At 47.2% G+C, this 26,087-nt stretch overlaps 1 protein-coding gene across 7 annotated transcripts in view; it reads left to right on the top strand.

Moving 5' to 3' along the window:
- Window positions 1–26,087, top strand: part of RFX4 (regulatory factor X4) — a 155,589-nt gene that overhangs the window by 58,144 nt on the left and 71,358 nt on the right. For 6 of the 7 annotated variants that reach the window (XM_073900350.1, XM_073900349.1, XM_073900351.1 and 3 more), the window contains 3 exons: window positions 1,775–1,898; window positions 21,366–21,427; window positions 25,551–25,764. In XM_073900350.1, the coding sequence (XP_073756451.1) occupies window positions 1,775–1,898; window positions 21,366–21,427; window positions 25,551–25,764 (400 nt within the window). Of the gene's footprint in view, window positions 1–1,774; window positions 1,899–21,365; window positions 21,428–23,765; window positions 23,956–25,550; window positions 25,765–26,087 lie in introns of those variants that run through there. The other variant, XM_025882523.2, reaches the window with a different exon arrangement.

The following is a 26,087-nucleotide window of genomic DNA, read 5'->3' as shown; positions in this document are numbered from 1 at the left end:
CAGGTGGTAGGAGATCACTGAGTATTTGTGGAATGAATACAGGACTGCAGTGATCTATCCATCAAACACTTATGGAGCACCTGCTGTGTGCTGAGGACTATGCTGGGCTTCCAGGATGCAGGAGTGAATCAGACACCATGCCAGTCTCCAGGAATTAGGTCACGCAGAAAGGATTGCATAAACTGTTTCCTGGAACGCTTCTAAAAATGGTCAGGAGTTACTCAGCTGTCCCCTTCCCAGAAGAGGGGGGAGTGGGTGAGATGGTGGGACCATTCAGCACCAGGCTTCTTCATTCATCTGAGCATGCCTGGGGTTGAATTCATTGGTAGGGTCTGGATATGAAATGATTGAATTGATTTTCTTTCAACTGCATGTAAGAATGAGCCAAAAAAACGGTGCCCTTTCAAGTGGGCACCTCAGGAGGCCGCATCCTCGGTCCACCTCACAGTTACAACAGCCCTGGACCATTTCTTTGGCAAGTGCCCCCAGAGAAGCTAGAAGCCATTTGAGGATATTTATTTCACTGCTTTAGAATCGTGCCTTATTTTTGCTCCGCCCTCCCCCCAAAAATGTTTGGGGTGAAATGGTTTTTCCAGCCACTTTATCCCTCAGACTTGGTTCCAAGTGACTTTGGGTTGTTTCCTAAAATCCAATTTGTGATCAAAAGAGAAATATTTTCTGTTGGTGAGTTAATTGAGCAGCATGTGCCCCAGGCTCTAAAAGCGGCAGGCCCAAAGAGAAGTCCCCAAATTGTCATGTGCCCCAGCAGTTGTGTTGGAACAAGTGTTCAATCTTCCAAAGTGTCTGTGACAAAGGGGGCAGGATTCTTTCTGATGCCTACACTCGGGTGTTTGGGTTAAAGAGGGGGGGAAAATGATAAACTGTGTCTAGCTTACTTTTATATGCCCAAAATCTAGCACGGATTCTGGACATCTAGGCACCCAAAGAGGTTTCATGGAGAGGAAAAGTGGAGGATGATGAGGTCCAACATTGACATGTTTATCACATGTCTCACCGTGCTGGCTTAGGTCACATGTTACATCTGATTGTCATGTGATTGAAGGCGGTCACAGCCAACACCTCCAAAAGGAAACTGACGTCTAAGGTTGAATAACTTGCTCAAGGTCATCAAGCCAGCAAGTGACAATGCTGGGGTCTGAACCCTATGGGAAGCCCCCACCCTGAGCCCCTAACCGATACTCATTGAGAAGGTGATGGGCTTGGAAGCATAATGATCCCAAAGAGACCAAGTGGTTCAGCCCCCGCTGTGGTCACAAAACCTCCCTTCAGCCAGTGGGTTTCTGGCTGTCCAGCTGTCTGCCTTCTCCTTGGGCAGTTGTTTTCCCATGCCATCCCACTGCGCTGCTCTCATTAGCAAGGAGGCTCCAACACTGTGACCCCTATTAAAAATGGCTGTATAAGCGAGGGTGCGGTTCGAAGCTCAGCTGAATGGGGTGCCTACAAGCTCCTGTGTCATTTTTTGGAGTTTGGGGGAACCTGATCCACCCAGAATGTGGCCAGACCAATGACAGCCCAGAAGAGAGGGACCGGGAATTTAAGCCGAAAGTGACCGAGGGTCATACCCACAGGGGCCACGAGTCCGATCCTGCTACTTACCAACTCCATGCCTGACCTCAGGCAGGTTGCTTTGTCCTCCTGGGCCTTGGTTTCTCCATCTGGAGGAAGAGTTCTCTCCAGGTCCTCCCCTGGAGGAGGACTAGAAGGCACATACCCTTCTTGCTTGAGGTTTGCTCACTGAGCATTTATTCCGCAGGCTGGAGGAGAACTATGAAATTGCGGAGGGGGTCTGCATCCCACGCAGCGCCCTCTACATGCATTACCTGGACTTCTGCGAGAAGAACGACACCCAGCCTGTCAACGCGGCCAGCTTTGGAAAGGTGAGTCCGGCCACCCCACGCTTATTCCTTCTCCTCCCCTCTTCTAGGTCATTTATGCACAGTTCCTAATATTTTTAACATCTTCATTGCTTTTGTTCTTAAGTTACCAAAATAAATAGTTTGGTAACTTTGCTGTAAGAAGTCCAAACACTTATTAACAAGGTAATATCAAGCCGAATACCAAAACGAAGTAATACCAAAGTATTAGAAATTCCAAACGATTCGGACAGGTCATAAAGTAAAAAGCGAACGCCTAACTTGAATTTCCTCAATACTTAATTTGCGGAAAGTGGCTTCTTTCCTCCGAGAGGCCAGTATTAAACTCCCAGGCGTGTTACGTGTGTGTCAGTGAGCCTGCTTGGCTTTGTAACGTGAAAGCCTTGGAGAAACTGGAAAATGGCCTTACATCATTAGCTTGGAGGTGTGCAGGTCCTCTGTGGGGAGCGGTACTCTTTGTAATATTACTGCAGGTCTGGCTGCTGTCTGTCCATCTCATAATAGAAATATATCCCACACTTCGGGCTATGTCCACAAAATCTCATTACCGCTGATCATTCAGGTGTAACAGCCCGAGGAACGCTCTTGGAGCGCTCTTCTAAGACTAATCTTTTGTTTCTTTGATAGATAAAAATATAGGTTTTCGGGCGCCTGGGTGGCTCAGTTGGTTAAGCGTCCGACTCCTGATTTCAGCTCAGGTCATGATCTCAGGGTCGTGAGATCGAGCCCCACGTCGGGCTCCATGCTCAGCGTAGAGTCTGCTTAAGATTCTCTCTCTCTCAGGTGCCTGGCGGGGCTCAGTCAGTTAAACGTCTGCCTTCGGCTCAGGTCATGATCTCAGGGTCCTGGGATCGAGTTCCACTTCAGGCTCCCTGCTCAGCGGGGAGCCTGCTTCTCCCTCTGCCCCTCCCCCTGCTTGTGCTTTCTCTCTCTTTCTCTCTCTCTCAAATAAATAAATAAAATCTTTAAGAAAAAAAAAGATTATCTCCCTCTCCCTAAGCCCCTCCCCTGCTCTAAATAAATAAATAAATAAATCTTAAAATTATATATATATATAGGTTTTTATATCTTTAAAATACCCAATTTAATTTGAGTCAGTACATCCAAACTCTTCCTTCTTTTCTTAGCTTCTTTTTCCCATGTATAAGTTTCGCTGCATCTGCTCACAAAAAAGTGTGTTTTGCACCAGATTCCTTACCAGTTTTCTGAGTGCAGGCATAACAAGGATTAAAGTGGCAGAAAGAGGTCAGTGTATATGTTTCACGAATTCCCTTTTCAGACCCCCAGCCCAACAGATCAATCATCAGTGGGAAAAGGGGGATAGAGAGCAGTGTCAGGCCTGAGCCAACCCCACCCCCCAGGAGAGTTCAAAACCGTGTGGCTGAGAATTAGCTCCACCCGGTAAATGGGAGCTTGCCCCGTTGTGACTTAGGGGAGGGCATATGTTTTTGTGATGCATACATGCTATTTCTTATACGTGCAAATAATTGTTTTAAAAAGTCAGTGGGGTAACCAGCTTTGCCATTTCTTTCATTCGTTTCTTCAGTCCATCGGTGTCAGCCGAGAGGGGCTGCGTGGCAGGCACTGTGTTCTGCGGAGACCCAGGAGGGAATCCGGTGCAGGTCCCACTTGTGGAGAGCCTCAGAGTCGAGGGAGGGAGTCGGTGAGCCCCTCAGTGGGTGTGAGAAGGAAGAACACACCAGGAATGCAGGGGAGACTGGAGCTTTGTCACAAGTCTGGGGTCCAGGGACATTCACTCACATCCACACTCCCTCGCAGTGGCCCCAGTGGAGAGTCCAGATAAAGCCTCTGATGGAGGGATAGGTTGGGTGAACCAAAAGATCAAGCATGCTAACTGTCCTGGACTCATCCCTTAACTTCTCTGAGCCACCCTGACCTAGGACTCTTTCTTCTGCATATAGCACCTCTCTCTACCTGTGCTGTTCAGGACAGTAGCTGCTAGCCACATATGGTTGTCTAACTTAAACAGAGGTAAAAGTTCCATTCTTCAGTGGCACTAGCCATATTTCAAATGCTCACTGGCCACATGTAACTAGAGGCTATAATACTGGACAATGTGGATAGAAAATTCCATCACCACAGGAAGTATTATCGGACAGCCCAGTTCTGAACCCTTGTGAACCAGCAGTGAAACTCGGAATTCCCTTGCTTTGCACGAGACAACCTGCAGAAAGCATCTGTGATCCTAGTAGATTGAAGTTTGCAGGAGGGGGTTACATCCAAAACAGTGTCCAATAGAACGGGTATGCCCATCTCAAGCCTCCCCACCACACTGGAGGCTCCTGGGGCCTCCCCCTGCCGGTTCCCCACAACTGGTCCCAGCCCTCTCTGCTCGTCTGCCTCCTCTCTCCCCCTCCACCACCTCCCGCTGCTCACTGCTCCCCATCTTCCTCCTTGGGACAACCTCCACCAAATTGCCTCTGTTCTCTGATCCTTGTTCCTGCTGACCTCTATGCCCCCAGGTCTTATTTATACCAAATGGCTTTTCAAAATCTTTTTCTAAATAATAACTTTTTCTCTTCAAGAATTACAGTGCCAGAGGCTTCGAAATAGTCACTAAAAAAGACAGCCAAACTCCATCTTATCTTCGGTCCCAAAGCAAGGACATATTCCAATGGTATTAAAAGCACAAATGCAAGAGCTCTTTGCAGGTACCTTGCCATCGATTCCAAATGCACTGGAAATTGGGGCTGTCCTTCCAGCCACAGAGGACAGAAGGAGCCCGCTGAGGGTTTCCGCACTGAGCTCGTTGAACTGAAATCCCAGCCATGCTTGCCCTTCCTGAGGGCTCCCAGCTGCAGCTGCCACCCCCCCAACCCCGAGAGAAAGGGACTGGTTGTTCTGTGAAGCCTGGGGTGTAATCGTGGGCAGTCTTCCTTTGAGCAGATCCATCCAAACTTTCGATTCATCTATGAACTTTTAACTCTGAGTAAGCAAGGTTCAATACTTCGACTTCGTGTTTAGAGAAAAAATGTCACCAGTGGCAGCTTCCCCCCACCCACCTCCCTACCTTGCAAGTAGGCTGAGGTGAAACGGGCATCAGCCGGGAGGCTCTCCCCTGCTGTGGCCTGGCTGGGATACTGTCCTTGATAAAGTGAGTGGAAGGCAGCAACTGTTTTGCTGCAAGTAAGATCTGAAAGAGATCCTCTTTCCAGCACTGTGGCCAAGCTCCATAAGCACAGGCTTCCAGTAATACCGTATTGACTTTGGGTCCCAGAATTAATTTAGGCATCGCAGAGAATGCTGAAGATTTGAGCCAAACTGGTCTTGTGCCTGATTTTCTGTTGGCCAGGGTAACGAAAGCTTGGAGTCACTGAACTTTTCTGAGCTCCCATTTCCTTACCTCTACATGGGAGTAATCCCCTCCCCAAATTACTCTAGGGATAAAATGAGACATTGTTTATGAGAGCATTTTTAAGATTGTAAAGTGTTCTACCAATAGAAGGCACCATTATCTGAAACTGGCCTCACTCCATTCTGTCTCCTCTGTTTCCTACCGTGCTTTCCTTTCCTTATAGCACTTACCACTGTCCCAGCTGTTACCTATACGATATAGCTAATATATTACATGTTATATGGATAGTTATCCATATGTCATTGCCTATTATTCTACCACTATATATTACAGATAATATATATTATTATATAACTATCTTATACATATAACATAACGAAATATATATATATATATATGTTGTTGCTTGTGTTTTACTTGCCTCCTTCTCTAGAATGGAAGCTCCACGAGGACTTTTTTGTTCACTATGCATCCCCAGCTCCCAGAATAGCCCCTGGCACATAATAGATCTTCAGATATTTATTGAAGATTGAATGACTTATATTATGGCTGTTTGCTAAGGACACTGGAATCATTTGACACATGTGTATTTGTTTGACCTGTATGATGCCCATATGAAACAGGCATTATATCCATTTTCCATTAGCCTGTTTGCTAAACAGGGATGAACTTGTTCATTTATCAGTGGAAACTGATTGTATTTTCCCATACTTTGAAGGGCCACCTTCAGAGTCCTCTGTTTAGCCTTCCTGCTCTGTCCTCTGATGACATCACAGGGAAGCCTCACAGCATCCAACCATCATTTTGGTCTTGGTTGGAAAATTAAAACTCATTCTCCGCTATGAAAAAGTTCCATTCAGTCCAGTTTAAAACCTCCATTTGTGGGCACCTGGGTGGCTCAGTTGGTTAAGCATCTGCTTTCAGCTCAGGTCATGATCCCGGGGTCCTGGGATCAAGCCCCACATCGGGCTTCCTGACTAGCGGGGAGTCCACGTCTCCCTCTGCTTGCTCTTCTCCCTGCTTGGGCGTGTTCTCTCTCTCTCTCTCTGTCAAATGGATAAATAAAATCTTTTAAAAAGACAAAAAACAAAAACAAAACAAAACAAAAAACCTCCATCTGACACAGTAGTCAGAGCCTCTCCCTTCCTGAGGCTCAGGATTTGCTCTGTGGAAGAGGGGCATGGTGGGCTCTCCCTCCATCCTCTGACTTCTCCAGGGCTGGGGCAGAGGGACGTTGGAGGAAGGTGGGAAGAGGAAAGTCAACGGGAGTCATTTTGACCAGCTGGTGCTCTGTGAGGGCTCCTCCAGCTAGTGACCTCTGCTGGGCTCGCCATCCATCTGCTGGGGGAAGAGTCCAGTCATGGGTTTGGGGGAGCCCCATGGATGTCCATCCACACTGGCTAAAGGGATGGGTTCTGCAGCTGACCTTCCCTTCTGCCACCCACTCCCAGGTTGCTCTTGTTCTTCCACTGAGGATTCACCCCGTGGTTCTGTTCTTGTGTTGGAGGGTTTTGACCAGCTCATTGCATACCTCATATTATACCCTGATTCTCAGAGACACCCAGATGAGCCTCCACAAATGGAACTAGTGTATGGAACAGGCTGAACTCAGTGGTGTGCACACAGAAAGTGACTTTGCTTTCTACCATGTTATGGCCAAACCTCCTTCCCTGACCCCTGATGGTTTCATGGCAGGTTCAATAGCTTTTGGGTTATTGATTATAAGAACAAGCCTCTTTTCAATAATTTAGACTCTTTTAGACATTAAAGTCCAGTCCAGTACTTCAATCAGAATCTGCAGCCTCAAATCCACTCGAAAATGCCTCCCTGACCCCCTCAGCCTTGACTGCATGTGGCCTGGGGACCTGCAGTGGGGAAGGGGAGAACCTGGTCTCTCCTTCCTCTCTTCCCTGAACTTTTCCGCCTGCTGCTGGTGTCTGCAGGCTTGTCAGCTTGAGAAAAAATACTTCCAAAATGGTAACCTAGTTTTCCAGCAAAAGCAGTAAAATAAATTTTACAGTGGAACTGTAAATTGAAACAAACACAAGATCGTAGGGATCAGTTGGCCTGATATGTGACATCAGACCCAGCTAAATTGCCCAAGCTTGTTAATAGATAATTCTTGGGGCGCCTGGGTGGCTCTCTTGGTTAAGCATCCTACTCTTGGTTTTGGCTTAGGTCATGATCTCATGGGTCATGAGATGGAGCCCCACGTCAGGCTCCAAGCTCAGCAGGGAGCCTGCTTGAGATTCTCTCCCTCTGCCCCTTCCCCCACTTGCTCACACTCTCTCTCTAAAATAAATAAGTAAATCTTAAAAAAAATAGATAACTCTTTTTAACAGATGTTAGAAGTATTTAGCTATATCTAATTATGAATGCAGCATTCACAGACTTTCTATAAAATTAATAAAAATCACAAACACATAGGGCTTTCTAAGACCTGGCACTGTTGTAAGCATTTTACATATATCAGCCTTCTCCAAACTACTCTATGAGGTAGGAACTGTTTTTTACCCCCATTATAGAGATGGGTAAACTGAGCCCCAGAGAGGTAAGGTAATTTGCCCAAGGCCACACAGCCAGTAAGTGGATATGAACCTGGGAAGTCTGGCTCCAAGAGTCCATGCACTTAAACTTATCTCATTTACCCAGATCATTTATTTTGGGGGTAGGGTGTGTATGTGTGGAGGCGGGAGGTGGGTCTGTGCAGAGAACAAAACAGTGGGCCTTTGGGCTTTGGTGTAGTCATTAGCAGCCACCTGGCAACCTCTTAGATGATGGAATTTGGGAGTGAAGTCCTGGCCTCTCTGTCTGTCAGGGGCAAGTGTGCTGGTCTTCGCAGTTGAGAAAGAACCCCTCAAATCTTGCCCCACCCAGGGTTCTGGACACTGGGAACCCCGCCGCCAGTATTCCCTATGCTGCTTCCCCCTCAACATTTTGGTTCCCCCAGTTATTAGATATTCATTGACCTCATCCTGTTGTGGCCCCAGCCCTGTGCGGGCAGGTGGAACTGGAGTGAAGAAGACAGTCTGTCCTCAAGGGGATTGGGCTGCAGAAGGGTCATATCCCCACAGGAAACCACAGAACACGATGGCGGATGTGCCCCTGAGCTGGAATGCCCATGAGTAGAGGGGCACAGAGGGGAGGCTGCTGCCTCCTCGGGGTGGGGGATGGGCGACAGCCCGCGAGCGGGGTCACTCTGGGAGGAGCCCCAGACACCCAGTGTCATCCTCTCCCCACCTCAGTCCTTTGAGATCCACAGAAGCTGAGGAGGGTGTTTTAATGTCACCAGATACTTCTTTCTCCTGGGACTCCACTGGTCTTTTGGAAACTCTTAGCAAAAACTCTACCTGCACAAAGATGGAGCATCTCGGTGCTTAGCAGCAAGCTAAGCTTTTTCAGAAACAAAAGAGGGCCTCAGATCTCTGAGCCAGAGCACGTCTGTGACATACAAACAGATTGCTTTCCAAGAGTCTGTAACATGCGTTGCTGAGAGGTTGAAAGGCAAAAACACGTCTTCTTCAACAAAACTTTGTTTAGGTTCCACTGTGGGCTATAGGCCAGGAGTTTCCAATAATGCCAGGTGTGGAGTCCTGAACTTGAGGATCTATCACCCTTACTCTCTGCACCTCAATCCCTCCATCTGTCACATGGGAAAGTTAGTCTACAAACATACGACAATCTCTCCCACATAAGCTGGAAATACTTTGCAGCTAGAAACCGTAATGGCAGCATCTTGTGTACTCCTCACGCGGCCCTGTGGGCTAGATGCTGGTTTTGTTCCTTTTGAAAGACGACATGGCTGACTCCAGGCCACTGGAACCTTCTCCGTGAAGTAAATCCTGGGTGGAAATCAGCAAGTGGATCAGTCAGGAATTGTGTTGGGACTGTGGGTTAAAAAAAAAAAATGCCCCTCTCTGTCCCCAAACAGTGACATAAATAAATGAGTGGTTTTACTTTTCTTCACGTAGAATAAGTATAAAAGATGATAACCTGGTGCTGGCATTAACAGCTCTAGAAGAGCATCAGGGACCTGGGGTCCTTCTCTTTCGTGCTCTGCATCAGATGTAGCAGATGGCTTCCAACTTTGCATCACCTCATGGTCCCAAGTGGCTGCTGGACCACAGAGGCTATATTCCAGGCAACAAGTGGGAAGAAGGGCTAAGAAGAGAGAGGTCACAACTGCAGCCACATCAGCTGTCTTCAGGAGCTTTCCCAGAGCCCGGCCCAGTGATCTCCCCCACATCTCGCCTGCCGCCCTTGGTTGTCAGGGAAGCAGGAAAATGTAGACCATTGCCTCCTGGAATCAAAAATTAGAGTTTAGTTAATAAGGGAAAAGGGGTAAGCAATGAGCCGTTTTATCCACATAAGGGCACTTTAAAAATCCATTGTATTCTTTTTTAAAAAAAATTGAGATATAATCGACATATATTAGTTTAAGGTGTACAACATAACGATTTGATATATGTGTATATTGTGAAATGATCACCAAATAAGCTTAGTTCAAATCTACCACTACCCATGGCTAATGATTTTTTTTTTATTGTGATGAGAATGTTTTTTTGGTGATAAGAACTTTTAAGACCCACTCTCTTAGCAGCTTTCAAAACGTACAGCAAGTATGAACTGTAGTCACCATGCTGAACGTGGTGTCACCGGGATTTACTCATCTCCCAGCTGGAAGGTGGGACCTTTTGTCCCCTTTCCCTCATATGGCACCTGTGTATCCTTCTATGTGTCACGACTATGAAATGGAAGCCAGGATCCTGAAAACATGTACAGACTACTCTCAAATGAGGAGCCCAGGGGAAGCAACAGAGGTGGCACAATGTGATCACTTACGGCTGCGGGGTGGTAACGGGATTTATCGGTCAGCACTGTCGAACGTGTCAGCAAGAGGCAGATTCGTGGGTGGGCACTAGACAGCTGTGACACAGTGTAATTTGAATACGTGGAGAGGCCAGTTAGCCTCAAAACTGCATGTCCCCTGGAGACTTGTTGATGTCTCAGAATCCTCAGTTCCCTTCCTCGAGTCTGTAACAATGCAGCTAGAACAGAGCAGGATAATTCATTAATCCATATCGGTTACTAAGACCTCAAATTAAAGGAGTTTAATCTATTCAAGGGACTTAGAGATTGGTTGGTGAGACCCAACCCCCTTCCTTTTCTAGCTGAGGAGATGAAGAGAGGGACTGAGTGGTTTTCCCAAGGTCACACGTGCCGTGGCAGGGCTGGGGCTGCGGGGTGGGGGGCACTGGGTGCCCACTGCTGGGTGGGGACACCAGGAAGCAGTAGGGACGCTGGAGAAGGGGAAGCTGGGGTGCCGGATGTATAAATGGAGTTTATTTATAGCCTGCCTTTTCCCCATGAAGACTTGAGGTAATTGGCAGTTTGGGCTGTTGGGTGGCTCTTCCTTGAATATTTGGCTCCTTCTTCACGGCTGGCCATGCTTGAGCAATGCTGAAAAACGTCCAGCGTGTTCTGGGCACCCGTGCTTGGGGCAGCTGCATATACCTGGAACGAAGACGGAACGAAAGTTTGCTCTGGCTTCGCGAGCCTGCCCTCTTTCCTCGAGAGTCCTGACACGCCGCCCTGGCCCGGGGTCACGCGCACACCTGTGCGGGGGCACCAACAAAGAAAAAGGTGCTCTTGAGGCATTCGGATCCTTCAGGAATGGTCTCTCTCCAGTTTTCAAAGCAAACCATTCAGTACATCGATAGTTTCCTATTCAACTTTAAATTCTCGGGTATGTTTTTCTTCACCTTTAGTACCTGCTGTGGAGTGTCCTTGTCAGGAGGTCTGATTTCAGCCCAGATCCCATAGTTTGATATTTCAGGTGTCTCGCGTGTCATGCCGTGTGAGAGAGCTCAGAAGTCAGATTGTGTGGGCTCGAATCCTGACTCCGCCATTTACCTGCTGTGTGAGCTCAGACGATTTCTGAATTGCTCTGGGCCTCCGTTTCCCCATCCACAAAATGGGACAGTGACGGCAACCATGTGGAGAGTTGTTGACATGATGACTGTCAAAGGGGCTTCCTTGGCTCAGTGTCCGGTAAATATAAACACTCAATGCATGTGAGCTGGAATTATGATTTTGGTTTACCATGGCAACATCTCATGACTTTAATACATGTTTTTAATATATCACCACTAGCATCGATGTTTCGACTCTTCCTTCTGAACAGTCTTGAGAACAATTGTTCTAAAAATTTCCTGCCTTGCACACATGCTGCCTTTGCCACCCTCACCCGCTCTCGTTATTGCCCTCGGAGTTTTTCCAGTTTTGACTTAACCTGGAGCTTATGTAATTCACCTCATTCTAACTAAATCGGTGTGTGATGACTGGCTTTTCTCATACTCACACACGTGACACATCACCCAGGCAGTCTCAGGATGACACCGGGCTCACCTCTGGAACTTGGGACTTCTTGGGAATTGTCATCCATGGTACTTCACAAGGGGCAACAGAGTAGCTGTTACCCTCCTGGCCCTGTGGGTTTCCACAGAACCCTGCATCGATCCATACACATGATTTGAAATTCCATTTCTGTCTCAGTGCTCTAGATAGGAATTTCTTATGAATGTTTGAAATTGCTCTTGGGGAACTTCCTATGGAACCTGCAGTATCCTACCCCCATTGACACCCCCTCCCCGGTGCCTGGCACCCAGTAGGTGTTACAAAAAACTGTTGAATGGCCAGAGTTGCATAACATAGTGTTACCACTCTGGCAAACACCCATTTCAAAACGAAAGCATTGAGGTAGGCTGTTTAAAAATCCTTATTGATAGCACCAGACTTAATTTTTTTCTTCTCTGTTAAAGGGATGACATCTCTTGTCAACAAAGAAAGTGAGTCCGTATCTCACTTTCAGACTTCAAGTTGTGATGGTATTAATCCCTTTAACCAATCTGGTTCCCTAATCATTTCTTTCTTGTGTTCACAAAATTGTGTGTGTGTTTTAAGAGAAGGCACAAGACTTTTGCAATACATGGTTACAAAATAGCAACTTGTCATTGTACTGGATTTCTCATTTCTTGCTATTTGAGGCATCCCTCTTCTTTTCCCACACCCAAGTAACCTCTGAACTAAGACCCACAGCTCTTATTTTTTAACTGTTTTAAGCATACTTGATTCCTTATATACACATGAGTTTGTCTCCTTCAAAGTGTGGGAGGATGTGCACTTATCCCATTACCTTGGAACTTCTTTTGGATCAGTTCTTGTTGGTGGCAAATCTTTGCCTGCTGAGGGTGGATTGAATTTTTGGAAACAACCAAAGCCTTTTTTCAGAGCCATCCCTGATGACTAAGTTTGGAGATCAAGCTGGATCAAGATCAAACGGTTGGAGGTCAAAATCAAACAAAGCCTATCTGTAAGAATAATGAGATGGAGTGGCTTTCCAGAGTAGCTCTAAAGGTGTCCCTTGAGGCAGCATCTAGAGAGGACGTCAGGGGTCTCACACTCAGTTAGTGGACCCCTTGCTGGCTCCCATGGGTGCTGGCCAAAGTGAAGAACAGGAGAGACAGTGCAACTGGGATCCCGTTTCACCCACTGGCCGGAGTCTATGAATCTGAGCAGCCTTGAATGGACGTAGATCCCAGGACTTCATCTGTGAAACAGGGATCTTCATGCTTTCCTCCAGTGTCACTTTTAGGATAAAATCAACGTTGTGTGTAAAATACCTCATCTAGTGCCTGGTCCTTGCTGATCCCTTGTCTTAAAGGAGGGCGGTGGTTTGAATATGCCATTTCGGAAACATGTGCCTAAAACTCACATTTCTTAAAAAACTGCACCCTCAAAATGAGGTCATGGTGGCCCACATGTGGAGTTTCCTTCAACCTGGAGCAGTGTGTTGTTGGCCGGGGAGAAGCATGGACAGGAGAGATGGATAACCTGGCCACCACCACTAAGAAGAGTCCTGGCACCTCCCAGGAGGGGAGTTCTGCAGAGCTGCCCTGCTTCCCACCTCGAGCCCCACGGAGCCCCCAGCCCAGCCCGGCTGCCTAGGCTGAAAGGGAGAAGGGTGGGATTCCCGAGTAATTAAAGGGAATTTGGAAGGCTGGGATGTTGCGGAATGTTAGATCAGTAGCTAGAACAGCATGTGGTGTTCTTTAGGCAGGCTTCATTGAATCCATACAAAAAGAGAAAGAGGGGCTGCCTGCCGTCTGCTCATTTATCAAACAGCGAAACTCAGCTTTCACAGCTCCACAAAAGTGTTTGACTGTTTGCTGAGTCTTGCTCCAGAAATTAAAAGCTGAACAGCCTTCGTGGGGCTGAACCGACTCTGCATTTTGAGACTCAAACCAAACTGTGCTGCGCTTTCAGATTCTGGGACCAGCTGATTATTTGGTGAAAAGAGAGGAGAATAATTTGTAATTTGCAGCCCATAAGAAACACTTAAAAAAAAAAAAAAAGCAACAGCAAACCCCCTTCCCACAGGTTTTTGTTGCGGCTGGAAGGAGGAGGTGCAATCTGTAACAGCCCTTTCTTTGCTCGGAGTGGGAAAAGTCTTGACCTCTGTTTGGGCAGAAAGGGTTGCGGTTAACAGCAGTGTCTCCATCCACCCCCCACCCCGCCAACTCAGCCACGGGCCCTTCCTCCTAGTTCTCTGCTTGAAATTACCTTTCTGTCTCTTGGAGGAGGAGGAGAGAACTCGGCCTTCCAGTACTTGTAGATAAAAAGTATTTTCATAAAGAGAATGAAATATTCCAACAGCACAAGTATATTGTGGGAAACCAGGATTTACCATGGAAGCCTGAAAAAAAATGAGTCGAATGAGGATCCTCCAAAAACCCATCAAATGAGTAACTCCGTCAGTGAAGAGAATGGACTAGAAGAGGTTGAGGATCGCAGAGACAGACGGGGGTGTTACCGCAATGAGGCCCCCTCTGCTCCAGCGCCCAGCCCGTCAGCAGGTCTCCGTCGTCCTGTGCCACCAGGAGAGCCCATTGAGGTAGAGCCTTGCCGTAAGCCTGTGAGGTTAGCTGAGCAAGCGTTTTATCCCCATTTTACAGACAAGAAACCTGATGCTCAAATGGAAGGTCTCTTTTGGCTCCTCAGTTTAGCATATTTTTTTCCAAAGTGATAATTGCCTTCTACACTTCACGAAAAGCAACTTGATGGTATCTCTTACGAACCTTGAAATGTTTCTCCCCTTTAATCAAGCAGCTCCACACTTGAGAAACTATTATGAGTGGAGAACTCCCAAAATGCTAGCAATAAAAATAAAAATCATTATGCAAAAGGTACCACTTATAGCATGATTTATGTCCACACAACACTGGAAACAACTTCCGTGGCCAGCCAAAGAGATACTTCACTTACTCTATCATTTACTGAATCGATGAATTAATGTGCTGAGCTGTAATGTCTCCTCCCTGGACTACACAGTGGCCTTTTGATGGCCTCCCTGCTTCCACCTTGTCCCCGATGGTCCCTTCTCCACCCAGCAGCCAGAGCCATCCTTTGGAAAGCTAAGTCAGACTTGTTCCCCACTCCCCTGCTTGGAGCCCTCTGAAGTCTCCCCATCTCATTCAGGGTAAAAGCAGAAATGCTCACAAAGGCCTACAAGGCCCCGTGTGAACTGTGCTCCATCACCCCCTCCTGGCCTCCTGACCTCACCTTCTGCTCTCGTGAGTACTCGCTGTGCTCCGGCCACATTGGCCTCCTCGCTCTTCCTGACGCACATAACACAAGCTTCTACCCCAGGGTCTTTGCACTGGCTGTTCTGTGGGCTCGCACCCTCCCTCCCCTAGATATCCATGAGGTTCATTCCCTCACTTCCTTCAGGTCGCCACTCAAATGCCACATTAGCACTTAGCCCCTATCACCCTAAAGAAGAACCCCCCCCACCCCTACGTCCCCTGTCCCCCCCGCCCCCGCTCCTTTTGTTCCTCTCCATAACACTTACCTGATAGAAGATATATTGACTCTGTAATGTATTCATTTTTGGTCTTCTCCCACTAGATGTAAGCTTCCTAAACAAAGGCTGTTTCTGTTCAGCTCAGTGTGGTGTCCCTCAGCCTGGTCAAGGGTTTGGCATACAGGAGGAGCTCAGTAAATATTTGTTGTTGAGTGAATCCTAACTACGTACCATCAGGCAGCCAACTGTTAGCTGTTGAAGCTGCAGCTCGTCAAACATGGGGGAGAGCAGTGGGAGACAAGGCTGCAGGGCCAGTTCCCATAGAGTCCCATAGGCCTGTGCAGGACTTGGTGGAGCTGAGAGGAGTATTGGCTGGATAAGAGGATTCTATGGACTGCGTAACTACAGTCCCTTAAACCAAACAAGTGGCTCAGGGAAGGTTTTGGAAGGACATAAGTTATAAGCTAATATTTCAAAGGTGAGTAGACATGAAGCAGACAGAGGGTATGGGGAGAGGGTTCCAGAAAATGAGAAGAGCCTGCAGGGAGAGCTACAGTAGGAGAGAGCACGGTGTATACACGAAACTTGAAAGAAGTTCCATATGGCCGTGGGGACCGGGAGAGGAGGAGGGGAGAGGTTAGCTGGAATGAAGGCAGGGCCAGTCCAGCAGGACCTGGTGGGTCTGGACTTCATCTAGAGGCTTCATGGAGAAGTGGTTGTGGTGCCATGACTGGATGAGGGGCAATGAGGAGACCATGGTCACAATCCGGGCATAAGACCATGGCCTTGGGACTGGTAGTAATGGGGGATGCCAGTAGAGTCTGGGTATGTGCAAGATGGAAGGAGGATGGAAGTTGGTCACAGACTGGAAGTGGCAGGTGCAGTCATGGTTTGGAGAAGGAAGAGCACTTACCTGGCTGAGGAATCGGAAAGGTGCACGGAGGAGCCGCGTGCATGCTGGGTGTCTGGGGATTGCTGCAGGGGGAAGGTGCAGAAGCATGGAGCCCAGAGAACTGGCCAGCACCAAGTAGTCTGATCTGGATGGAGCATGAGGCTCACACAAGGACATTTTGAGAGCAAAGAGGGAAGCAGAGCTGGGAGTTGCACAGTGCATCTGAGCTCCAGAAGAAGGAGCCTCCGCTGAGTCAGCTGGCTGTAGAGAATTGTCAGAGGCCTCTGAGTAGACAGGTAGTGATCTGGATTGTTCTGTCGGTTAATCCAGCGGGGGACTCCAAATCATTCAAACAGAATGACTTTTGCTTACTGAGTATTTTTATTAAGCAGAAGAAGTTTAATTGTCAGATTTCCAGTTTACTGGATGCAGGTAGATTTAGTCTAAGAGGAGACACCTGCGGACATCATCTGCCTGAGGATGTCACAGTCCTGTCAGCTGTTTCTCACTTTCCCTGGGGGATTCGGGGCCGAGCTCTCAGCTGCTGTTCATAGCAGAGGCCACCAGAACATTGCCAAGAGCGTCAAAATGAGACAAACTGGAGTCTTCATTGAAGAGTAGACGGGAACAAGAAATCCTTTCATTCCTCACCTAATGTGTAAATGCAGGAATATGACATAAAAGAAAAAGGGTTGCTGTTAAAAGAGGGGATGAGGGGGGCTTTAGGATACTTTCATTTATTCGGAGGCAATAGTATTGTCGTGATAATGTTGAGTCACACTGGGTGCCTTTGAATCCCGGGTCTGCATCTTGTGAGCTGTGTGGCTTTGTGCGGGGATCCTAGCCTCTCCAAGCCTCGGTTCGCTCATCTGTACAGAGGAATAGCAATGGAGCCTGGGCCGTTGTAATGCTTAACTGAGATAATGCATGTAAAGTGGTTGGCACAGTGCCTGAACCAGGACCTGACCCCAAAGAATGCATGCTTCACTGTACCAACCGCTCTGCAGCTCGCCAGGGAAATGGAGACGGGGATGTCTGAGATCGTGTGGGAAGGTCACAGGGGAAGTGGGACAGGCTCAGAGAAAGAGAGGAGTTCCTCAGGCGTGAGTGGGGCATAGCGTGGGTTTGGTGTTCCCAGCAGAGGGAACAGCATGTGCCTGGCGCTCAGGGAACATGGTGGAGGGGGGGAGAGTGTTGAGTAGCGGGATTTGAGGCTGGGGTGTTGGGCTTGAGCAGATCACAGAGGGCCTCAAGGACCAGCCTAAGGAGGTTGGATTTTTATCCAGTGTAGGCTGTGAGCAGGCATCTGGCATTTTCAACAAGGAAATGAAATGATCATATTTGGATTTTAGAAAGGTGGTGCTTGGCTGGGCAGCAAGACCGGAGGCAGGGCAGGCAGTTAGGAGCCTGTGTCTGTGGTCTGGGTGAGGGGTTGTGGGGGGCGAGGGCAGTGGCTGGGGGGACTGGGAGAAGTGGCTGTGCTCAGTGGGAGTCTTCATCAGAATCAATAGGACATGGGGTTGTGCAGTGTCGGGAAGGGTGGAATCTCTCCTGCTTCAGTCTTAGGTGACTCAGGGGAGGGTGGTGCCGGCCACAGAGGTGGTAAAACTGCGTGTGTTGATCCATACATTATCCAAAAGGAGTAAGTGAAACCCATAGGCCAGGGAGGAAATCATAGGACACATTGATCCATGAATTCAGAGGCCCCATTCCCCAACTTGATAGTTTCTGAAGATCAGAGCACAGAGAACTTCGAACACCCTGATTGCACATTTTATTGCCTCTTAGAGGTAGAACAAACAGCTCCAGAAATCTGTCCTTGTTTCCTGGGGGCTTTCTGGAACATCTCTAGACCAGAGTCTGTGGCCCTGTTAGCCTGGGGCCAGGACATCATGTAGGATGCCATTTGGATAAGTATTTAGAAAGATTCAGAACTTTGCCCATTCTCTTAAATCATGTATAATAAGGCTTAGGAACAACAAGAACAACAACAAAATGCTGCTTTTTTATTATCTACATATTGTTTTCAGGGAATAGGCAATGATTTTTTTAAAGAAAAAAAGGAAGGCCACTAGAACATTCTGGAAGATTTCTGGTGCTTCTTTCAAGGTCATATTGAACTTCTTTTGTCAATTAGGAAAATTTCCAATAAGAAAATCCTTTTTCATTTACAAAAAAAGTTGACCTTGTGCAAAAATCTTTTCGTTCTAGTCACAATCCTACTACCTTAACAAATATCCATTTTTACTTTTCCTTGTTCCCGTTCCATTCCTACATTTGTAAAAACATAAATTATAAGCATAGCATCAATGTAGTTTGAGGTATGCTGTTTCATTTAACATTATGTCATACATAGACTTTCTGTGCTGTGACATAGTTTTTGTTACTATAATTTTTTAAAAAGATTTATTTGAGAGGAAGAGGTTGAGGGGAAGGGCAGAGGGAGAGGGAGAGAGAATCTCAAGCAGACTCCCTACTTGGCCTGGAGCCCGATCTGGGGCTTGATCTCACAACCCTGAGATCAGGGCCTGAGACAAAACCAAGCGTGGGATTGGGACGCTCAACCGACTGCACCACCCAGGGGTCCGTTACCCTCATTTTTAATGCCCGTGTCGTGGTCTGCTGTGTGCACAGATGATCGTTTCTTTAGCCAGCTCTGTGCCATCAGGCACTTGTATTGTTTCCAATTTTTCTGTCTTATTAGTAGCCCTGCACATAGCATTTTCTTACTTCAGATTAGTTCCTTGGAATTCATAGACCAAAAGGTATGTATATTTTGTGGTTCTTGATATATATTGTGAAGGGTCGTACCCATAAACAGTGTCACCAGCAATCTGTGAGAGCTTCAGTCTTGCCACACCTTAGACAGCACTTGATATTATTTCCCAAATGTCTGCTAATATCGGAGCATTAAACGTGGTACCTTCCTGTTGTACCTGCTGTATGGGGAAAATCTCCCAGACAAAATGCAGAAAATCTCTGCTTTTCCGAAGCAACTAGTGTGTGTTTATCTTGTGGGGACTGGGGCTCTTGGAACTTTATTGTATTGGATAGGTAGGAAACTCTGAACCCAAATCGTAACCACATTTAACCAAAGTGAAGAATCTCTCCATCTTCATGCTTTCTGTTTTTCCCTTCGATCTCTATCGGCATATCTAAAAATGTTCAGTATTGCAGCTTTGCGAATGGCTGCTTTGTATCTTGGCAGTTCTGTGATGAGACCAGCTCTGTGATGAAAGTCTGAGGGCGTCCTTGGCCAGACGAGGTGAGGCCACCAAAACTGCGCTGTGCATCATGGGCAGAGGGCTTAGAAAGCCCTGTCGCTGAACCCGCTCAGACCCCACCCCGAATCACGCATTTTTCTCAGGTCACAGCAGTTTGAGAGGGACGTAGACAAAGTGAGAACCCATATCCTCAGCTTCCAGGAGTTACGTTGAAAGAAACCAGGGCTGTATCGATACAGACTCACGTCAGTACTGCCCTCCAAGATTTCAGAGGATGACCTCATTGTTTCCTGCTGTACCATCACTATCAGATAACATTTTTGAAGCCATTTTATTTCCTAAGTGGTATTGTCATGTTCTCTTATTAGATTTTCTAACCATCCTTGTAAGCAATGCATGTTTGTTTGTTTTCTTAACCCATTTTCAGATGAGAAAAATCTGCCCCATTGTTCACACTGGAGACAGCTTCCTAATGTACAGAAATGGTCCATCTTCATGGCACCCATTCCAGATTCTCAATTTCTCTCTGATTTGTCCACTTCCTTCCATCCCACTGACACCGACTTAGTTGAGGCCACCATCACCTACCCCTCAGATCTGGGGAGGAGCATATAAACCCCCGAGTCCCCAGATGTCAGAAGATGAACCTAAGCACAGAGAAGTTCAACAGCACGTCCAAGTTCAGATAACTGACAGGGTCTCAGTAAATGTCTGTTGTGACTGAGCAGATCCATCAATGAGAGTATCAGTGTGGATGGAAGAGGTTGTGGCTAGATCAGAAGAGACTCCTGCACATCTCTGAGAAGGCACACGGGGTTCATGCCCCACCAGTGGGAAGTCAGCAGTGGGGTCTCATCTCTTGAAGGGCAGCCTGTAGGCAGGCTGTCTCTGCCCATGCCTGCCTGCTTGGTGATGTACTAGAGGAGGAGGGAGGCTGGAAGAGTTTGGTGAGATGAGAAAAGTCCCTCGAAGTAAAAGGGAATGAGTTATCAGGACAATCAGTGGTAATAACAGGTAATGTTTATTGGGCCCTTACTAAGTGCAAGGCTTTGTTGCAAATTATCTGCATATGTTTACTACTAGATTTTACAAGAATTCTCTAAGGTAGGGGTTATTATCATTCCCATTTTACAAATGAGGAAACTGAGTCATTTTAATGTTAACTCACCTAACTTAAGGGTCCCCAGTTAACAAGTGGCTAAGTTTGGATCTCTCTAATCCAGGTAGCCTAGCTCCAAAGCCCTTCCACAGAACCCCCGCATCATCCTGCCTCTCCACAAGCATCATCTCTATAAACACCAAGGATGAGGCCTGCTGGCTGTGTCTTCACCTTGGCAGATGGCTTTGCTTCCAAGTTTCTTGCAAATCTGCATGAATATCCTAGGCAACACTGCAGATAAGCCAAGCATACCCCCGGACAGGGGTTGGGCTTCATCCCTCCACTCAGCAACACAACGTAGCTCCTCGCAGGTGCCAAGCCCGGTGCTGGGTCCCTGCTCTCAGGGAGCTTACATTCGAGTAGGGGAGGCAGAAAATAGGCACACAGGGAGCGAGTGCACAGGATAATTTCGGAGTGTGGAGTGAGAAGACGACTGGTCAGAGAAGGCCTCTGGGCAGACACCTGAACATTGTGAGCAAAGGAGCCAATCCTGTGGGGATGTGGATGAGGCTGCATTCTGGGGCAGAAGGAACTACCTTACAAAGGCCCCCAGTGGGAGTGAGCCTGGTGTGCTTCAGGAATAGGGAAAAGAATTTTAAAAGCCATCGTGGCTGCAGTCTGGTGAGTAAGGGTGAGTCACAGGATAGGAAGACCAGGAGGTAAGAGCAGGGACCGGTGACATTCCGGGCACAGTGGAATCCATCAGAAGGCTTTAAGTGGCAGGGCTGACACATTCTGCATCAGCCTGTTCCCCCCCCCCCACATTGTGAGCAGGAGGGCGAAGCACGGGGCAGCCAAGTGAGACCCCTCAGAGTCCAGGGCCCCACTGTCACCCCCATGCTCGCCTCCCCCAGCTTCCAACACTGGTATCTTCTCCAGGGTCCCGACCGACTCCCAGTAAGTCATTGAAATCAAGGAGGTGTGTTTTCCGTTTTCTTTGGATTGCTGTTTGTAAAATGCAGTGACTGTGCTCCCAAATTTTCCCGATGGGTAACTGACTCTTGTGTTGACTTACAGATCATAAGGCAGCAGTTTCCTCAGTTAACCACCAGAAGACTCGGGACCCGAGGACAGTCAAAGTAAGCACTGGCCGCCATCCCATCCTCAGAGCACACATCGAGTCAGGCATGCACCCCTAGTCTTTTATCCTGAGCTCCGTTCACAGACCTGGCGGGAGGTCTGGGCCTGGCAACGGAGGAGCTTTAGATCCTGGGGGCCCCTCCCTCGGGGCCCCTGAAACAGAGGCTGTGGGAAGGCCCAGGGCCATCGGACCCAGTCAGCTGCTTTAAGGAATCTGACTTTATGTCACCCTGCCTTTAGGTGTTCTTCTCAAATGGTCTTGGGCATCACTTAAAAGAGCACTTGGTGGCTTCTTGGACCATCTCTAGGTTCCTTGGATTGTTTTGCTGAGCACATTTTCTACTCTGATAGTATCCAGTCGCCCAGAGAAGCAACCTGCACCAATCCCTGCAAGGGATGGGATGGAGAGGTCCAGCCAGGCCCTGGTACGCAGGGCGTGCTGTCAACCAACCAGCCCGTGTTTGCTTTCACACTTTCTGTGTGTCTCATGTACAGTGCAAAGTACAGATTACCTGCCCTCATGGAGCGTATACTCTGGTGGGGAAGACAGATCCAAACGAGATACTCAGATTGTGACAAAGAGGCTTGTCATAGAGAATAACAAAAGGAGAGTGGCCTAGTTTAGAAAGCGTAGCCCGGGAAAGGCCTTTCTGGAAGAGTCCTGAAAAGTGAGAAGGATGAGTGGACCCCTTCTTCTACATGGGAGTTGGTGGGAATGGAATCTCTGCCTTCACTGTACAGGCTTCACTAAAATCTGGATTTATAAGATTTGCCTCAGAGGGTGTTTCGAAAATCGTTGGACATTAACAGGTGTTCCATGGAAAAGCTCTGTTGGCCACATACGTTTGGGAAGCACGGAGTTCAATAGGTTTCTTTATGCAGGACTTCTCAGAACCTTTATTATGTTGATATACACGGTGACTCCACTAGAGGGTGCCTTATTATGTAGCATTTCTAAATATTTTGACCATGTTGAGTAGCAGATCAGCACATACTGACTTATAAAATATTGACATTTTACAAAACAAAAACAAAAACAACCATATAGGACTTGTAAGACTTGAAACTAAGGGTTGTACTTCAAAAGCAGCATGTCCCACAGTATCTCCTCACTCCCCCTGCTCCTGCCATTCCTGGACAGCATTCCCATCCTCCCAGGGTGGATTTCACTTTGGAGCTAAGTTAGGTTAAAAAAAAAAAAAAAAAGTAGATGATCAAACTGGGAAAACCCCTTTTTGGTAAATCTCTGACAATAACAAGACTCGTGTGTGTGTGTGTGTGTGTGTGTGTGTGTGTGTGTGTGTGTGTGTGTGTGTGGCTCAGAAGCTCTGGGGGCAATTTCCAATGAGCTTTACAGAAAATTTTGAGCAGGGGACATTTTGGAATAAATTTCTAGTAATTTTCCAAGGTAACTGCCCTGAAGAACAAATCTCATCTCATCTATAAAGAAAAAAGCCAGTATTTGTTTAAAATTGAGGCTTCAGCCTTGGTAAGATACAAAACCACACCCCTCCTTACTTATTTGCTGGGAAGCCCAGTGGTTGGCCCACGATGGGCAGTTCAGTCCACAGATAATGGTTGGAAGAGTGTTGAATGAATGGAAATGAATGGGTCTTCAAAGAGTCACTGGCTTCAATACATTGTTGCTTATCTCTAAGATAGAAGAGTAGAAATAAGACTGCAAAAATACATACATAATAGAGACAGGGAGGAAAGATAGTCAAGATAGAACAGAACCATTTCCCCATCCTTTATAAACTTGGAGAAAGTTTCCTTCTGCCTACATGTGAGAGCCTGTTTTTGTTTTTTTTCTTCTTCTTTAACCCAGAAGTTGGCAAATTGGACAGTATCTTCTTTAAAAAATCGGTGGTGTCAATTTCATGGTATTCCCCTCCATAAGTACCAACCCCTTCCCCCAAGGTTGGTCACACCTTTAACCAGTTGAAAAGGTAACAAGAAGCTCTAGTCTCCAACCTGCCACTTGGGCTTAGAGAGAAAAATCCCTCGACAAATTTACCTTGACAGAATACATGGGGTGGGGGGTGGGGGTGACTGTGGATTGTGTTGACGTGTCCTACAGAACTGAAACAGAAAAACTGAGAAGTGATCAGAGCAGTAGCTTCGCTGCAATTGCTGATTTCAGCAACACACACTCTGTAAAATCAAGAAGTGGTCTGATCTGAATATGTTATCACTCCCTTCATCTCAAGAGATTATGAAGGGGAACTTTGTTAAGGTTCGGGAGGTGTGTCCTAACTGCCTGGCTGGCCACCTGGAGGGCACTCCTGGAGCTCACGGAACCGGCCCCTCCCCTACCCCAAAGGCCCCTCCCCGATGGGCAGGCAGTTACGACAGTTGGGAAGTAGAAGGTGCAGAAGACAGAGAGCAGCTCAACACAAAGAAGAACTTTCTTATAACTGTCCCAACTCAAAATGAACTGGGCTGCCTTCGGAGGGCCTGAGTTCTTCATCCCAGGAGGCATTCAGATAGAGACGAGATGCCCACTAAGCAGAAATATGACCGAATGGTATCAGGAGTAAGAGGGGCAGGGAGAGGGGAGGTTATGTGTGCTCATCTCCCTATGAAGTTTTATGACTACCACCAACCATATCTCCATGAGCAGCAAGGAGTAATTAATATCTTGTACAGCATTTCTGAAAGCAAGGTCCATGAGTTACTTCCAATAGCATTGCCGTGTGACTATAGAAACCTACTCTAGACCTACTAAATCAGAATCTTTGGGGGGTGGAGCCCAGTAGTCTGTATTTTAATGTTTTGTAGGTGATTCTTAGTAGTAGTGAAAGTTTGAGAATCCCTGGCTTAGGGTTAAAGCACTTTAGAGGTTCAAATCCTGCCTCTACTCAGTGGGTGATCTTTGGCTGGGTTACTTAAATTCCCTGGGCCTTAGTTGCCTAGTCTGTAAAATGGGGCTAATAGTTAATTCCAGCCTTACAGGGGTTTTGTAGATTAAATAAGGTAATATGTGTAGAGTACTTAGCATTACATTAGCTGCTGCGATGAGCATCAATTTACAACAGTAAATAGTGACAGTCTCTCAAAGACTGGGGATCATAGAACCGGGAATATAATGCAGGTGCTCAACCGAGCAGGCTAGTCAGTCTCAAACTGACACGCATCAGAATGACCTGTAGTGCTTGGCACCCCCCACCCCACCCTGTTCTGAATCAGTAGGTCTGGGAGGGCCTAGGCATCTGTATTTTTATTACGCTCCATAAGTGACTCCCGGGTTTGTAGTCGTATCCTGCAGTGTTTTCTGCCGGGGCAGCATAGTGCCTTTGTGGTCAAACAGATGGGTATTCAAGAACCTCTTCTAAAAAGCTGGATGACCTAGAGCAAATTTCTTAAGCTTTCTTCCCTCCTTTTGCTCATCTGTAGAAAGGCTGTACTAATCCCCATTTCCTAGTAGTAGTTTTCAAATTCACGTAGGTAAAGCAGTTTGCAAAGTACCTAGTGTGTAGCAAGTGCTCAGTAGTTTCTGTAGCTAAAATCCTAACAAAATGCAGCCTCTATCCCTCCTTCATCTTCATTGAAAACATTGCTATTACTAAGCCCATTTGAGTTAATAAATTTCGGTCTTTTACATATCCAGTGCCAACAGAGCCACTGAATATATCTTTTTAAAGATACAGTTAAGACTACCATTTATTGACTAAGAAAGACCTAAGCCAATGAACTGGTGGTGGTGGTACAGTTAGTGGTTGCAAACATACCCTTCTTCTTGGGTCTCCACAGAAAAGGACCCTTGAGTTCTGTACCTCTGAGATCACATTGGCTCGATACAAGAGATTAAATACAAATGGAAATTTTTTTCATCCCCCCTTTCTGCTTTGTATTTGACTTAACATTTTCTGTAGGAGGCAATTTTGGTTATTTTTACCTGCGTGATTGATGGCTGGCAACTTAGAACTTTGGTTTAATTCTAGATTTCTGAGATGTCAAGTCTCCCAGGAGAGTTAACTCTTCTAGCCCAGGGAGGATGGGCCCAGCCATCCTTGGCCTTGGGCACCAGCCCCCTACTCCAGAAACCCCACCTGATAATGGTACATGTGGGTCTCTCTCTCTCTCTCTCTCTCTCTCTCTCTCTCTCTGTCTCTGGCCCAGGTACCATTACTATGGCATTGCGGTGAAGGAAAGCTCCCAGTATTATGATGTGATGTATTCCAAGAAAGGAGCCGCCTGGGTGAGCGAGACGGGCAAGAAAGAAGTGAGCAAACAGACGGTGGCATATTCACCCCGGTCCAAACTTGGAACGTTGCTGCCAGAGTTTCCAAATGTCAAAGATCTAAATCTGCCAGCCAGTCTGCCTGAGGAGAAGGTGACCACATCTGAGGTGTTGCTGGGAGTGGGTGGCTTCCCTTTCTCTCTCTCTGACACAACACACACAACCTCTCTCCCTCTCTTTTTCTCTCTCAGTATAAAATGGTGAGTTTAAAAATATAAAGATAGAGGGGTATGTGGGTGGCTCAGTGGATTAAGCATCCCACTCTTGGTTTCAGCTCAGGTCATGATCTCAGGGTCATGGGATCGAGCCCCGCATCGGGCTCTGCATTGAGTGTGGAGTCTGCTTAGGATTCTCTCTCTCCTTCTGCCCGCCCCCCACATGCTCTCTCTCTAAAAAAAAAAAAAAAAAAGGGCGCC

The sequence above is a fragment of the Callorhinus ursinus genome, unplaced genomic scaffold, assembly GCF_003265705.2.
Source record: "Callorhinus ursinus isolate GAN/ISIS: 27379988/994484 unplaced genomic scaffold, GSC_fseal_2.0 scaffold14, whole genome shotgun sequence".
In the NCBI taxonomy this organism is placed as follows: domain Eukaryota; kingdom Metazoa; phylum Chordata; class Mammalia; order Carnivora; family Otariidae; genus Callorhinus; species Callorhinus ursinus.
This window is presented reverse-complemented; position numbering and strand designations above follow the sequence as displayed.